Source organism: Henckelia pumila, unplaced genomic scaffold (assembly GCF_033568475.1).
Source record: "Henckelia pumila isolate YLH828 unplaced genomic scaffold, ASM3356847v2 CTG_461:::fragment_3, whole genome shotgun sequence".
Classification (NCBI taxonomy): domain Eukaryota; kingdom Viridiplantae; phylum Streptophyta; class Magnoliopsida; order Lamiales; family Gesneriaceae; genus Henckelia; species Henckelia pumila.
Genome location: NW_027331831.1, coordinates 10510385 through 10526865, shown reverse-complemented (window position 1 = coordinate 10526865; position 16481 = coordinate 10510385). Strand labels below are relative to the sequence as shown.

The 16481-nt window shown below is 36.3% G+C and overlaps 2 protein-coding genes across 2 annotated transcripts; one reads left to right on the top strand and one right to left on the bottom strand.

The window, feature by feature from the left end:
• The first annotated feature begins 11209 nt into the window (after positions 1–11209).
• Positions 11210–14230, top strand: LOC140871979 (subtilisin-like protease SBT4.3). Its single transcript, XM_073274717.1, has 9 exons — positions 11210–11326; positions 11585–11676; positions 11799–12045; positions 12118–12622; positions 12708–12802; positions 12888–13115; positions 13188–13299; positions 13384–13597; positions 13695–14230. The coding sequence occupies exons 1-9, from the start codon at positions 11250–11252 to the stop codon at positions 14228–14230; spliced, it is 2106 nt and encodes a 701-aa protein (XP_073130818.1). The 5' UTR covers positions 11210–11249.
• Positions 14231–14545: 315 nt separating this feature from the next.
• Positions 14546–16256, bottom strand: LOC140872263 (strictosidine synthase-like). Its single transcript, XM_073275080.1, has 3 exons — positions 15766–16256; positions 15126–15404; positions 14546–15050 (listed from the first exon to the last, which is right to left on the bottom strand). Exons 1-3 carry the CDS (start codon positions 15984–15986, stop codon positions 14561–14563), a joined length of 990 nt encoding a protein of 329 aa, XP_073131181.1. The 5' UTR covers positions 15987–16256; the 3' UTR covers positions 14546–14560.
• Positions 16257–16481: the final 225 nt, after the last annotated feature.

Sequence of the window (16481 nt, the reverse complement as noted above, 5' to 3'; positions counted from 1 at the left end):
ACTCTATACACCTGCTGATATTTTGGTTTAGAGGTTGAACAATTGATATGAATGTTAGAAATGATATAGAGATTTGCGGGAATCGCCGAGTTATACCGAAATGCCGTCGAACTTTTGAATTGGAGTGATTTGATATCATTCTTCAGCTTAGAAGTGGATGAGCTCTTAGCTGATGATTCTTTGCTTGTTATGTTGTTGTTTCAGTGTGTAAACAGGACAAGTGAACTCGAGAACGTTGAATCCGAAACCGATAGAAGAACACACAAGGTTGGTTGAGTTTCCTTTGAAGTTCTTGTGGAAGGTTGAGTTGATATTGAACAGAATTTGAGTTGTGTTTGGTAATTGATCTTGGACAGAATTGGACAAGCTCAAAGACATCCTAGACATCACATTTGAAAGGTAAAAGTGGACTACAATTTGATTGGGATTATAACTCGAGATGGTTTGTATCGAGTTCCCTCAATTCACATACTTGTTTGTTTAAGTGCTCTTATGTGCTTTCTTTTGATTACTTGAATAAGTTCTTGATATAATGAATGCCTTGATTATGTTACGTGTTGCATTCATCTTGATGACTTATTCCCTTGAGTTTGAAATGAACGGACACGTTCGAATAGACGATTTGAGGGATTGTATATGTATGGCCTGGGTGGTTGTTTGAGCCTAGCGTCTGAGCTGCATATATAATGGCTTCAAAGTCTAGAGGAGTAAGATAGTAGCCCCACCTCGATAGGGTGTGTTGGTGGATTAGCTATGATATCTTCTTCTCGGGATCCCAATTGATGAATGATAAAAAGAACCTTGTTTCGAAAGCATGCATTGTATTTATTTCTATATCATGATTGTGATATTGATTATGCATGTTTAGTTGCATTTACTGGGAAATCTATTTCTCACCGGAGTTATCCGGCTATTGTTTTGTTGTATGTGTCATTGCAATAGGAGGAAGTGGAATCGGGCAAAGGCGGACTTAAAGAACAAGGGATGAAATCAATATAGCGTGAGGATCCGAGTTAGGAGTTATGTGTGCTGTCATGAAGTTTAATGAGTCTTAATCATGATCATGTTTAAAGATACTTGTACAAGACTTGTAGATGATCTAGTTAAGGTCTTGTTGTTGTATTTAGAACTTGAGAAATGATGTAACTACTTGATTCCATTAGGATGTATCTTGATTTTGATATATGACAATGATCTTGCATGTTTATGATATTATGTTGATATAGTAAAGCTTTGGATTGGTTTATTACTAGCATTGAAAGCATGTTGGAATACATGCTAGTTGTTATGCTTGATTTCATCATGTCTAGACTTTGGTAGGAATTGATTTTGAATCAAAGGGATGCATGAACTCAAGTTTTGAACAGCAGCAGAGTGCAGCCAAATTTCTGGCCGATTGGCCTGCGCACGGGCGAGCTACTGCTCGCGCGCGCGCGGGCCAAGCCAGGGGGTCTCGGTCCCATTGGCTTGCGCGCGCGCGAGGGGTGATGCCCGCGCGTGCGCAGGGCAATTTATTTTAAAATTTTTTTTTTATTTATTCTTTTGTTTAGACTTTGATTATTGTCTAACATGGTTTAATAATGATTAATGAGATTAATGAGAGATTAGAACTCGGGTCATCACAAACTTTATCAATAATCGGAAGAAAATGGAAAAAGCTACCTAATTGAGTCCAATGAAGACTGTTCTTTTAGTGTGCAGGCTACCACTTCTGGAAATTTTCTGAAATCAAGGGTAATCAAGTGTGTAAGTTTCAAATAATTTTTGAAAAACTATGGTGTTGTTGATGATGTTGTCAACACGAGAGGCAATACTACACTTGTGAACATATCATGTGCATGTGGTTGCATTTTATTTTTATGTTACATTCTATTTTAGGCATAAAATAAGACATGCATATGCATTCAGAATTGTGAATATTTTCTGTTCAGGGTTTGACGTTCTAAACGAACAAATTTGGTGAAATACTCTATCAACTAAAAATTGAATTTTTGTGACTAACAATGATTTAGTGGAGTTGAGCCGATGTGAAGTTACTTATGGGAATTTTTGATTGCTTTCAATCTCGGATTATTTTCATAATTGGGTTGGATTTTATTTCCTCAATTTGAAAAGTTTTACCCATAAGAATTTTCATTGGTAAGTGTTTCTGGATGAGTTTGTTAGAAGGTGAATGTTTGATTGTTTGAATTTCTTTTACTGACCAATGAATTTCTTTTAAGCATATATTATTCATGGATTTGATCATTCTTATGCTTAATTGGTTTTTGCAGTCATCAAATTGCCTTCCTACATTCTCTCGCTTTGATTTTATTTAAGCTTATCTGCTTTCTGTGCTAATCAGATTGTCTTTTTGTTTTGGTTTCTTCAAACATGTGCCTACTTCTGCTGTCATTGAGGAAGAACCTAATGCAGATATGCAACAGAAACTTGCAGATAACAGGCCAAATATTTATGGTAGTTCATCTTTCATCTCTGAAGATGACGAATTTGAGGAAGCGAATACTAAAGATTCTGCTGGTGATGATGTTGTGAATGGTGTTGCTAACACTGGAGGCAACACTATTTATGCAGAGTGTGACATGTCACTTTCCTTATCTCACAATTTATATTCAGAAGCTTCTACTGTTGATTGACATCTGTATGTCAACCATGAGTTCATTGAAGAGTAGAAGATTGATCTGGATGCTTGCAAGAGGCAGAATTTGGTTAAATTTGTTCAAGACTCGAGGTCTTTTTGCTACTGTCTTTGATTTTGTTCATCACAATCGAAAGCCTGTTTTGGAAATCTTTACAAACCTCGTTGCTGGTGTAGATGCTGAGCAATCTACCAATTTTGACAGAGTGTCTGTGCATGAGCAAATAGATGTTTGATTCAGTTGTTATCACTGCTCTATATCGCACTTTTGATGTTGAAGAGAAAGGAGTTCTGCTGAAAATCAATTAGTATTGTAAAGAACGAGACTTCTTCAACCAACTTTATTGTGGTAACCAAGTACAAGCTCTAGTACTTTTTGCAGTTGGAACATGAAGTCCCTTCAAGTTTGGCGAACCTGATATTCAAGTTCATATTCCAATTTGCTGATGAAGGTTTTTAAAGTTCACAAATTTGCCTTTTCCATCCCTCATCTTTAGGATTCTGGAATAATATGGCTTTATCCGAGACATTGATGAGTCTGTGTCTCTGGTTGGTGAAGAATTGAATGTTGCTCATATTTTGCTGAAAAAGGAAAATAGACCTACTTGGTCTGAATTTGATGTTGTGCCTCGTGTTGCCAACACTGCGTGCAACACTGCTCCCACAGCTGATTTTCTGCAGATCACTCATGCTTTGTACAATCTTTGATGGATCATGTAGTGAAGAAAATAAGAGAGGAGAAGGAAGACAGTGTATACTATGAATCCTTATTGGCCGAGTATCGATTGATGATTGAATTTGATGTTTTTGTTCCTCCTATTGCTACTGAGAAAATTGTCTTTTATGATGATGCTGAAGCTTCCTTGACTCAAGTTCTGGACATTCTGAAGCAAGGGAAGGCTGATATTCTGTTGTTGTTTTTGCTCAACCTTTCGATGATGAGCTTGATAAAGAGATACTGGAATAATTTGCTGCAATCAGGCCCAATGTATCTTATAATTCCTCCACATCTAAGATTAGGTTGATGCTTAAGCTAGTGAGGAATCAAGTTTTTCGAGGAAGATGATGTTGATGCTGGTGTTGTTGATGGTGTTGCCAACATCACAGACAACACGTCTGCTGCTGAGTTTTATTTGACTACTATCTTTTACCACAAGTTCTACTATGGAGAAGATACTGTTTTGTGGCTTTTGTATGTGAATCGATGCTGATTGATGAGAATAATATCGATGTGGATGCCTATGGAAGGATCAATTTGGTTGAATTTTTGAAGGATCAAAAGCTATTTTATTGCAGTGGTGCTCTACAGCAGGAAACCAGTGCTGGAATTTTTTTTGAGAGAAAAGCTTTTTGAGTTCAACCCTGCAACAATAAATACTCTTTATGACACATCGGATGTTGAAGAAGGGAACCACCCTAATATTCATGAAGCTACTGCTTACTCATCGGTGGTTTGCTCAAAAGTTTTCTGGACAACTCTCTGTTGCACAGCTCACATCCTTTTACTCTATCTTATGCTATTGGATGCTTTCTACAAGCTTCAACGTGGTGACTCGACCACAAGCGTTTGTGTCATTTGTTATAGGGACTGAGAGCACTTTCATTTTTAGCAAAGCTCGTATTCAAGACTATACTCCAGTTTGAAGATGGAAGATTAAAATCCATCAAGCTGCCTTTTCCATCTTTGATCTATGGAATTTTGGAGTTTCAAGGTTTGCTTTGTGATTTTGGTGAATGTATCTCTGAACTGTCTGAAGATCTGCAGGTTGCAGCTGATTTAATAAGAGAGAAGAGAAACCTTTACCTTCCTTGGTCTGAATCTACTGCTGCTATTACTGGTGCTGATGTTGTTCTCGGTGTTGCCAACACGTGAGACAACACTGAAGAAACTGATGAAATTGTGCATACACCCTCTTCTCGGGAATTTTATGTTTCTATCATTCAGGCTCTCATGGCTCATGCTGAAAAGAAGTTTCCCAAGCCCAGGAGGACTTGGATCATTAAGGAGTCTTGTTAGGTGACTGTCGTACAAGATTTGGCATTTCTGGCCAAAAAGGGAGAGAGAATGCACAAGATGAGGCTGGTCCATCTGAGACTAAGGACGATGAGGATGAGGACACTAAAGATCAGGAGGGATATGATACTTATCAATTTTAGGATTGATTGGTGTCACCCCATATTTTTTCCTTATCTCATCTTTGCTTTAATTTTCTGATTACTATATCTGTTTTTGTTTTGCTCTAGTTATGTGCTTTAATTGCTCTGATATGTTTTAACTAGACTAACTTCTTCTACCCCTCTTATGCTTTGATATATGAATTATAGAATCTCACGTGTTACTGTCCATGTTATCCGTCGTGTTGTCAATACAAGGGACAACACTTCAGGGGAAGACTTACAATTTAGGGGGAGAAGTGTTTTAAACTCAGGGGGAGTTTATGTTTATAATTTTTTGTGATAGTTTTGTCCAGAAAGGCAAAAAGGAGGAGATTGAAAGGAATTTTAATTTCTTGAAATTTCTACCTTGAGATTAATTAGATTGCATTTGAATTTTGCCTTCTAGACAAAGATAAGATCTAGTATAAATATTCTATGCTCTCGATATTGACTAGGATAGATATTTATCTAGAATGAATATTATATCTTGATTAGGAAATTAAGTGATTTATGTTTATAAAATATTATCAAGATATGATATGATAGGTTAAATATTATATGCTTTTATCGAAAATCTATAGATAGATATTTACCTAGATTCATTAATATCTTGATAAGGAATTATTGGTTATCATTGTTATCAAATATTATCGAGATATTATTGTTTGTGTTCAAAAGAGTCTTATTCCTAACAAAGACTTATTTCCTTAATTGTGTAGGACTCTACAAGGAAATTCTTCCATGCTTGGACTCTCATCTATAAGTAAAGGATTTCTGAGCACAAACAAACGTACACTTCAAAGGAGAATTCAGAGAGCTTTCAGAAAAAATCACATTGAAGAATTCGAAGATTCTGAAGATATTTTGTATTCGTCGTTACTAAGTGTCCCCGTGCTGCCGTTCGTGTTGAAGACATCAGAGACAACACTGTGGGAACTGTGTTGTTGAAGATCTTTACTGTCTCTTCAAATTTAGGCTACGAGAGTTGCATCTGATTTCTTTTATACTCTGATTATATTTTAGGATGCAAATTTGATTTCTCAACTTGTTGAGAAATTTAGAATTTAATGATTTTTCGTAAAATCACTAGGATTATCTTTGTAAGACTGATCTTACGTTTACTGGTGATATTTAGCCCTAAGGCATCCGCACGAGTTTTTATACTCGTGCAAAATTAATTTCTTGTGTTATTTATTTTTGTTTATTTTTCGCTGCCCTGTGTTGTCGTTGATGTTGTGACACCGCGGACAACACTGACTCTTTATTTTAACCTACAATTAACAATACGATTTCTGTCAAACATCACATGTTTTGTTAAATGTCCACAGTTGAACTTGCCTAATAGTAAGGTTGACAAGAATTCGCGAAGCTGTAAAGAGGCACGTGTGTTGCATGTAAAAACGTAGAGGGATGATGTAGAACACATTTTTTTGTGAAAATATTCTAGTATGCTTTATTATTATATTAGAACAAAAGAATCGAAAACATGCTAGAGTAAAGCGGTGGAGCAGAACTATCGAATAATGTGATGAAACGGAAAAACTTATAACTAATATATTCCATGAGAAAGGAATCAGTCAATTAAACATCTAATTCAGTCCAAAAAGCGAGGTAGTAAGTGTAAAAAAGAGAAACAAAGTCCTTTATAAAATAAGTGAATCGAGTGTTTATAAGATAATCTGTTAACGTCTCTATTTCCCCCTTTTTTTAAGCAGTGTTTTTTTTTGTTACGTGCAGCACGTGTCTTGATGCGTTTTGTATATTCTCCAAGAAGCTCGTCATCTTTATGTCCATTGCAGTGTCATGTGCTTCACTTCCCTCGGGAATGTTTGTCTTTGAAGATGTGGATCCATAATTTGTATTTCTTTTGATCAATGATCTCCTTTTTTTAGTGTGGTTTTTTATGCTCAACAATCATCGAAACCTTGTCTTCATAGTTTTTGACATTTTGATCTAACTTGATCGGAAACTTGTGGCTTTCTTTGTGATAGCTGATTATGTAACTGTTTTTCTACCTTGTATGTGAGATTTATACTATTAGATCTTATAGCTGCAAATGATATGATGAGAAAAAATGTTTTATTAATGATCACTAATCTGTTGATATTACCTGATCGCAATTTTGTATGTATTTTTAAACAAAAACACCAATGAATAATGTGACAATTTTACCAAACATAGTCACTCTTGCAACCCCAGTTCCATCTTCAATCAAGACATTAAATTTATACCTGAGAGTGTATTCAATAGGTTTATCATCATTTGTGGTTATAACGATTTGTGAAACAGAAATTGGAAGTACAAGCAATAAGAAATCTCGAAACGATCATAATGGGTATTTTTGTACAGTTTGGATAAGACGAAACTTGCAAATGATCATATGTGGGCTTCTTATGAAAGAACATCTAAAAAAGAGTTTTACTTTTAAGAAGAGCAGTAGATGTCCAATTGATCAAGTATGCCATGGTTAAAATAGCATCGACCAAAATCTTTTTGGAAGATTGGCTTGAAACATAAGAGGTTGGGTTATATTAAGGAGATGACGATGCTTTTTCTCCGCAACTCCATTTTGTTGCGGGGTCGAAACACAACTAGTCTGATTAATAATGTCTTGTTTAAACAAAAAATCTTCTAGTTTAAACTCAAGACCATTATCACTACAAATAATCTTGACTTTTGAGGAAAATTATGTTTCAAAAAAATTAACGAAAGAGGGTAAATGTTTTGAAGCATCAGATTAGAACACAGTAGATAAACACGTGCATCGAGTATAATCTTTCACAGTTGTAAGAAAATATTGTGCCCCATTAAGCGTAGGAACATGGTAACCTCCCTAGATGTCAACATGAATTAATTAAAAAGGTGAATTGGTATGAATAGAACTTAACGAAAATTTGAAATGAGTATATTTGGCTAATGAGAAAATAATACAATCACAAACATCGCAAAATTTTATGCGTAGGTATAAATGAGAAAATAACCGTAGGCTTTTACGGGAAGGATGACCAAGGCTTTTGTGCCAGAGTCATGATGAGTGAGGATTTGTAGCAGCGGAGTGGCAACTGATTTTCCATGGAGTATCAAGGTAGTCTATGCCTTCGCGTTCAATTCCCATTCCAATCATCTTCCCAAATAGTTGGTCCTGTAACACAAGCATTTTTAGTGAATTTTTCAAGGTAATAGGAATTCTGAACAAGTTTGCTAATGGAAATCAAATTTAGTTTAAAAGAAGGGGTGCATAACACATCAACTAAGGTCAAGTCAAGGAAGTGAATTCTTCCTATGTGAGTAATAGCTGCAATTTCTCCATTGGAATTTGCACAGTCGATTGTTAATGCATGTTTTCGTACCCAACAAATCGACAAAGAAAACCATGTGATTGGTAGCTCCGGTCCGTGTCAAGTTTTTGGGTCTGTTTTACATACCAATCTTGATTTTAATAATAACAAAACTTGTTATTATGTTTATAACATATTTACTTAAGCGTATAGTTGGTAGATCACATTTTATAAGTTTCGAGATGATGAACTCAAATTCAACCAAACTCGAATTCAACCAAACCAAGTTTCTGGCACAGATTCTTTTTTCAATCATATCTCATAGCTTGATGATCTAAATGACTAGTTTCCAAAACCGTTGAATAGCCAAATCAAATATCTACTATTTATAATTCATACCAATTGGTCCAAATTGGATGTTATCTAGATCAAAATGCTGCCAAAAAATTGAACTGGACGAATAAGATGCCAGCAAGCAGTTTGACATACCAGCTCAGGTATTTTGGTCATTTCTTGCAGCTCAATTCCATATGGAATTATTTAGTATGTCTTACAAAGCTAAGGACAAGATCTACACATTATATTCAAAAATAGAGATCTAAATAGGAGCATAAGGAGCTGAAAAATGCAATAAATTATGTAGAGTATACTTTCTATCATAATCTAGAATTTCAAGCATAAATCTTTCATATGAAATCCAAATGAAGTGATTTTTAATGTGTTGAAAAGTTAAAAGAAAGGGCTACAACTTTGATGTTTATCACTATGCCCAAAAATCAACGAATCATGTTACAACTACTCACTCAAGTACTGACTATATAGGCTGACTGTTCCAAAACGAGACCTGTTGAACTAAACCATTTAAGGCAAGACCAGTTGAGCGAGATCAATTGAATAACCAGTTCTAATACAACATTGGGAAGATCATCAAATGCAAATAAATACAACATTATTTAGATCAAACAACAGTCCATAAACACCACATTGGGAAGATCAAAAAATTTCTCATAAATACAACATTGGGAAGAACAAAAACCTACTTTCCATGAGGATTAAATGCATGGAAAACCTATATAAAGAAGATCAGTTGAAATGAGAAAACATACAACATAAGGGACATTCAAAACATATTCAATAAGCCACTTGAGAGTTTGCTGTGAAGAACACAACAGATTTCTTAAACCTTCACAGTCAAGTTCTTCACACCCCAACTCACACACACACGTATGAGAGATGATTTCTAACGATTAGTTGAGAGAGAGTCTTCACACAAAGACATTAAATATTATGTTTGTACGTAGTATTGGCATAAGAGACGTTAAACATTATGAGAGTTGTGAGGTTGAGGCCTACAATCGAGAGTGCTAGGAGTTCTGACTTAGGCGGTGGGATAAGTCCTACGATTGGAGTAGGTTGTATATACTGGTCATATAAACCAAATATTTCTAGTGAATCCTTCCTTAAGTGGAAGAAGGAGTGACATAGGATTTTTATCTCCGAACATCCATAAACAAATTTCTGCCTCTTTTATTTATCGCATTTATTTACTTTTGCTACTGTTTTTAAGATGCATCGTTGAATCATTTTATGTGTTCTTCAAATACCAAAATCTTTCACATCTTTAAAATGATTTTAAAATGTTTAATCAGTTTTTACAAAGGATTTTTTTGATTTTTTTTTCGCTTGGTTTGAAAATCGAACTCAATTTAATTCATCAGTGTTCAATATTTTAGGAATGAGCTATTGTAGCTCAAAGAATCTCCCCAAATCGAGCCTAGCAATTGATATCAGAGCGGGTTGTTCTTGCAAGAACATTTGAAACTGATTTTGAGAAACTTATTTTGATTTTTCAAATTTATTTTCATGATTTTTCTAACACATATATGCATTTTTTAGTTTTTTTCCAGCTTGCTGCGACTTTGAGAAAATGACATATATCTTTGCTCGGGTGTCCAAATGGCAAACTATATTTTTTATTACGAAATAGACTTGTAGAAGATCGCAATGGTATAAAATGTACAGCCTGATCTTGCATGAGGAAAGAAAGTGTAATGGTTAAATTGTGAACCATGTGTGCTGCGGCAGAAAACAAAGCTTGGACAAGAGTGGTTTTTTGTCAAAAAGCTCAAGGATGTTGTACTCATCAATAAAAATGACTTATTATCTCGAATCATAGTCATACATCGTCAAGAAACTCGGTGCACTTGTTCTAAAATTAGCTTTAAGAGAGCATTAGAGTTTAACTTCCATTTTGATGTTCTACCTGGTTATAGATGCATTATTAAAAGAGTCTAGTGATGTCTCCTATTTTGGATTGGTTGTGGAAGACTTGTAACTTCCTAGCCATGGATGTACACTCTTGTTCTTTTGTTTTTTCTTGTAGATAAGCGAATCACGCATCTCATGTTTTAGCACGAGGGACTAGTTCTATGTCTGGTCGTGAGATTCTCGTCTTACCCTCACTTTCTATTGTATCTCATGGAATTTCCTTTAACTCCTAGTAATGAAGTTTGATGAATCTTTTAGTTTCCCAAATAAATCTATGTCTTATTGACTTCTTATAAACTTGATCTTACCACATTGTATCTACATGCAACACACGTATCAATTACGAGTTTACAAAAAATGACAAGAAAATAATATTTTAATTTAACGTCTTGTAATTATTGTAAAGGAAATTTGCACAAAAGGTGATTCTATCTTATTCGGTCCAACGAACATCTGATTTGGAAACAAGATACTTACGGTGAACTTTCAAACCAAAAATAGGTAAGATTTTAATCAAGCTCAATCTTTAAAAGAGTACTCTGATTGACAAATTTATATTTTTAAAAAAATCTTGTCTATGGGACCCAATAACAGTGATTGACTTAAGTTAATGCACGAAATCTTAATCAGTAAATAGAATCCACCCTTAAAAATTAGATAACTATTATTCTTAATTGAAGTTTCACTCTATTTAACGTCGTCAAAAATCAAGCATAAGTCATAAACACACTTTATTAACAAATCGGCAGGAATATTTGGTTTGAATGTTCAGTACTCATTCGACAATGTCTGGCCTGCATTCTCTTAAAATTTCATGTTTTATTTTTATATTTGTTCTTCGTGTTTTGAGTCAGATAGCCGGTTGCCATGCTTCCGATGATCGAGAAAGGAAGATATACATAGTATACATGGGAAATCTTGGTAAAATCGAACAATCATCTTTGGCCTACCACCTGAACATGCTTCAAGAAGTTGTGGACACCAGGTATATATCCTAAACACCGTTAATATTTGAGAGGAATATGGGGACGATATATCATATATGTCACGCCCTGGGCCAACGCCCGCGCATGCCCAGCTGCACAAATGACCCCTATAACAATTACTCCTTATTCGACCTTATCTTACGAATATGATTAACCTAAGTTGCTAGCTACAGAAATCCATTGTTGTGAATTTTATGAATCATTCTTACTTAGCTTTCATGCATCACAACGTAGTCATTTTCATGTGTTTCTTGAAGGTTTTGTGGTCGATCATTGATCAGAAGTTACAGCAGGAGTTTCAATGGATTTGCTGCCTATCTCACACATGAAGAGCAGGAAAAGTTGGCAAGTAATTAAACTTCTATATATTCTCCACATTCAGATTTTGATCTTTCTTATTCGTAATGATATGCCCTCAAAACAAGAGAAAAGATGGATCAGTAAGTTTCTGTAATGCCTCAATGCATCCAGGGAAGGAAGAAGTAGTATCGATTTTTCCAAGTACAACTTTTCACCCACAAACAACGAGATCATGGGATTTCATGGGATTACCTGAAAATGTTCATCGACATCCCACGGTCGAGAGCCATACAATCGTAGGGGTCGTGGACACCGGAATTTGGCCGGAATCAGAAAGTTTCAGTGACAAAGGCTTCAACCCTCCTCCTAAGAAATGGAAAGGAGTGTGTAAAGGAGGACAGAACTTCACTTGCAACAAGTAAAATCCCATTTTCTTACCGCTTCCTGCTTTTTCTTGAAATTAATGTAACTATGAATTTTGTGGGCGCAGCAAAATAATCGGAGCCCGGTACTACAACTCCTTTTCACCTAAGTCTACTGATTCCGCAAGAGATTTAGAAGGCCACGGATCTCATACAGCATCGATAGCAGCTGGAAACTACGTAAAAGATACAAGTTTTTATGGCATTGCTAATGGGACAGCAAGAGGAGGAGTACCATCAGCAAGAATCGCTGCATATAAAGTTTGCTTTTTGGACTTTGGATGTGAGGCTGCAGATATATTAGCTGCATTCGATGACGCTATAGCTGATGGAGTTAATATCATAACAGTGTCCCTTGCATCAGGTATGGCACTTGAATTGGAGAATGACGTGATTGCCATCGGGGCGTTTCACGCTTCACAAAAGGGCATTTTAGTTGTGCAATCAGCAGGGAACCAGGGGACCGCAGCGTCGGTTTCAAGCACGGTTCCATGGATTTTCACGGTTGCAGCTAGCAGTTGTGATAAGGGTATCATCACCAAAATTGTTCTTGGGAATGGAACTACAATAACAGTACGCAATTCCTCGAACGTATATGATTCGTTGCTAAATTCTTAAGCTATCATTTTGATGAAATTTTACTGTCTGTATCTTACAGGGAAAGGCTGTCAATGCATTCGACTTGACGGAACAGAGTTTTCCCTTAGCGTATGGGAAAGAAGTCACGAGCACATGTCTCGAACCAGCTGCTCAGTTAGTCCAGCTCTTGACATGCTCACCATTTGTTATACCAAAACATTGATAGACATTGTTTGAGTTCTCTGTTTGAAAATCTTAGGTACTGTGTCATCGGCTGTCTAGATCAAAGTAAGGTAAAAGGGAAGATTGTGCTTTGCAGCGAATATGACGGCATGAGAGAAGCCCTAAGGACCGGAGCAGTCGGTTCAGTCGTTCCCTTTCCAGCTTCTACAACGTCTCCTGACGTTTCCTATGTCGTTCCCTTTCCAGCTTCTGGTCTAAGTACACTGTGTTTCAGTGACTTAACAAACTACTACAATTCCACAGCGTAAATCGACATTCAAATCATGGTATAGAAAGTCGAGTGTAACGAAATACTCATAATCATTCATCGATGCAGAAATCATACACTGGACATACTCAAGAGTGAAGTAGTGAGAAATCTTGATGCCCCTAAGGTTGCTTCCTTTTCTTCGAGAGGCCCGAACATCAATTTTCCGAATATCTTGAAGGTACACAATCAATAAAATAAAGTTCTTACCATATTTAACAGTGTATGCATGATAACATATATAGGAATGTGACTTGATATACAGCCGGATGTAACAGCCCCAGGAGTTGAAATCTTAGCAGCATATTCTCCTTTACGCTCAGCTTCAAGTTCTTCCGAAGATAAGCGATCCGTGCAATACAATATATTATCAGGGACATCAATGGCATGCCCTCATGTCACCGGTGCAGCTGCTTATGTAAAATCATTTCACCCCGATTGGTCACCTTCTGCGATCAAATCAGCTCTTATGACAACCGGTATTTTTGGATATTTAATTTATCGCGTAAAATTTTCTGATTGCAGTTGCATCATGGCATTGTATGTTGAATGAGTGCTTTTCTCCTCATCTCATAGCATGGAGAATGAATGCCACAAAGGATCCAAACGCAGAATTTTCTTACGGAACAGGACACATTGATCCTGTCAAAGCTACTGATCCTGGCCTCATATACGAGGATTCGCCTGATGATTATATCAAATTTCTTTGCAACTCCGGCTACAATGCATCAATGCTTAGTAAAATTTTTGGACAAAGTATCGTCTGTCCAGATGACAGAACGACATCCAACGATCTGAACTACCCATCAATGACTTTTAAAGTTACAACTAGTGGCAGTGAAAAGAGTATGCCATTCTCAGTAGAATTCAAGAGAACGGTTACAAATGTAGGATCCGCCGATTCGATATACAAGGCAACTACCAGTACAAGTTTGGATTATAACATCACTGTGAATCCAGACACCCTTAAATTTAAGGCACTGAATGAAAAACAATCATACGCAGTGATTATTAGTGGGAATATAGTCGAAACGACGATGTTGTCTGCATCATTGGAGTGGTCTGATGGTGTTCATAGTGTCAGGAGCCCAATTCTTGTGTATAAGTATTAGTTATGCATCAAGAATTGTATGTAATCGATAATAAAGGTTTATTACATGATTAAGATGAGTGTTTTTCCCTTAAAATGAACCTCGATTTCCTTATATACTGAATAATAGAATTAACAAAATCCAGGACCTTTTTCATATTCTGCGAATTTCTGATTGCTGAATGACTGTTAGCAAACTGCATTGCATCCGTTCTGTATCGAAATTCAACAAAAGCTTCAATAGATAAAAAAACACTATCAAATTAAATAGTGAAAAAATCCAATGTCTTGTCTAAAAAGGTATATTTTTCTATGAATCAAAATGTGATCGAATCTGTAACATAATCTCTTATCAGCATTGCAGTCCCCTGTAGACACCGATGAAATCTGTATACACCGACGCAACATACAACGACCCTAGATGCTCTTGTACTTCAGTTACATAAGTATCATTGTATTCTGCATAAAAATTCAGAGTTTCAAGAATCTGGCCATGCTCATTAATCTTCTGTCCTAAAGGAAAACTGGTAAGCTTAGGCTGCAGTTTTTGAATATTAACCGGAACCCAAAAATCTCCGGATCTTGTCCTCTTGATGTTGTCTGGATTCCCCGGAAGATTTACGAAAATGTCAGTACTATTTGCTTTGGGACCCTTTAGCCAAAACCTTCTTATCCTGCAGGCTATGTACTCTGCAACCAGCACAAATGAGCCATCCCTGCTAACCACCACCCCGTTCGGTATTGCTAAACCTGTTAAAACCACGGTTCGTTGCTTCGTCTTTGGGTCGTATTTCAGTAGCCTCCCACTTGTATCTCCACTCAGGAGTATCTCTGTCATGTTACTGCAAAACAAATGCCTATCCTGTTATTACACATTATGAACAAAGATACGGAGAGGACTCGGTAGAATTTATTACTTTGTTTTGAAGAAAATGGTGCCAACATCTGTGAAGTAAACTGCACCAGTAATGGGATCAATTGCTATAGCATCTGGTGCATCAAAGGGCACCCCATCTCTCCCACCTGCAAGCTGAGTCGCAACGCCGCCACCGCTCCCCACCACCATTAAACCCCTGTAAACATCCATAATGTAGAGCTCGTCGGTTTTGTGGTTGAATTCGAGACCTATTGACCTCCCACACTTGGGCCCATTTCTTGGATCATTTCCATCTTTTCCATCACATAATTCTTTAGACCTGTAAAAAGAAACTTTTTGTTCATTTGTGGCACCCATTACAACACTTACTTTCAAAGAGGACATTAATTAAAATTTGAGATTCAGATCAATTCGTGTTGTTTGAACTAAATATCTGGCTATTCGCCTAATCATCTAAGTTACAAACTTCCTTTAAACTGATAATAATTCGCGAAATCTCGAATGAAGTACCCTTTGCTCGAATTTGGCTCAAAATATTCGCAAGTTGCTCCGACTCAACTCAAGTTTGATTACTTCTAATACAAATGTAACACAATATTATTCGAACCAACTCCGAAAAACAGTCAACCTAAATCGAATCACCAACGTCCAAATACATAAAAACAGTCAAGATTTGTTACCTATTTGGAGAAGTTGAAGCAAAGTCCACAAATCCAAATTCTGGGCCTTGATATTTGACAATTCTTCCATCATTTAGACCAGTGTATGGCCCCCTATTCTTTGAATCAAAGGCATAGGACTCAGAACCAAGTGTTGGGAGTTGAAGTTTCTTGAAGGAGTGAAGCAAATGAGCTTCAGCTGTGTATAACAAGCAGAGGAATAATAAGAAAATGCCCACCATGCCTGTTGCAAATAATTCCTTCACATGATGGGTTTAAATAACTAACATTTTGAGGGAAATAAGACAAGAAAATTGGCACCCTATTCTTGAATATTCCAACATTATGTAATAAGGCATGGTAGTGAGCAATTATTAGTTAGCACACCACTGCATTTAATTTATGTAGAGGTTGATAATGGCTTAGTGAAACTCTAGACAATTAAGAAAACATAGACTCGATTCATTTAAAAAAAAAAAAAAAAGTCAATTTTTTTCGGATTATTTCAGATTTGACGAGGGGCGTCACGACGATTTAATTTAGTGACATGTATCAGTTAACAATAATCCCGATATGGTCAAATCCACAAGCTAATGTTATTTATAATTATATTTATGCAGACGACAAAGACAAAAACCTTCGTGTTTCTCATATTCTTTGTTCAACGGGATACGTTTGAATATTTTCAAATATATATCTTGACCCATCCATATATTTTTTTACTGTAGACTGTTGAA

Excerpts from the sequence above, each read along its gene's own strand:
- LOC140871979 (XM_073274717.1), top strand. The coding sequence starts at position 11,250 with ATGGGAAATCTTGGTAAAATCGAACAATCATCTTTGGCCTACCACCTG. Across the intron at positions 11,327-11,584 it reads CAAGAAGTTGTGGACACCAG|GTTTTGTGGTCGATCATTGA; the intron begins GTATATATCCTA and ends TGTTTCTTGAAG. Across the intron at positions 12,803-12,887 it reads TGTCTCGAACCAGCTGCTCA|GTACTGTGTCATCGGCTGTC; the intron begins GTTAGTCCAGCT and ends TGAAAATCTTAG.
- LOC140872263 (XM_073275080.1), bottom strand. The coding sequence starts at position 15,986 with ATGGTGGGCATTTTCTTATTATTCCTCTGCTTGTTATACACAGCTGAA. Across the intron at positions 15,405-15,765 it reads GCTTCAACTTCTCCAAATAG|GTCTAAAGAATTATGTGATG; the intron begins GTAACAAATCTT and ends TTCTTTTTACAG. Across the intron at positions 15,051-15,125 it reads ACCATTTTCTTCAAAACAAA|TAACATGACAGAGATACTCC; the intron begins GTAATAAATTCT and ends TTTGTTTTGCAG.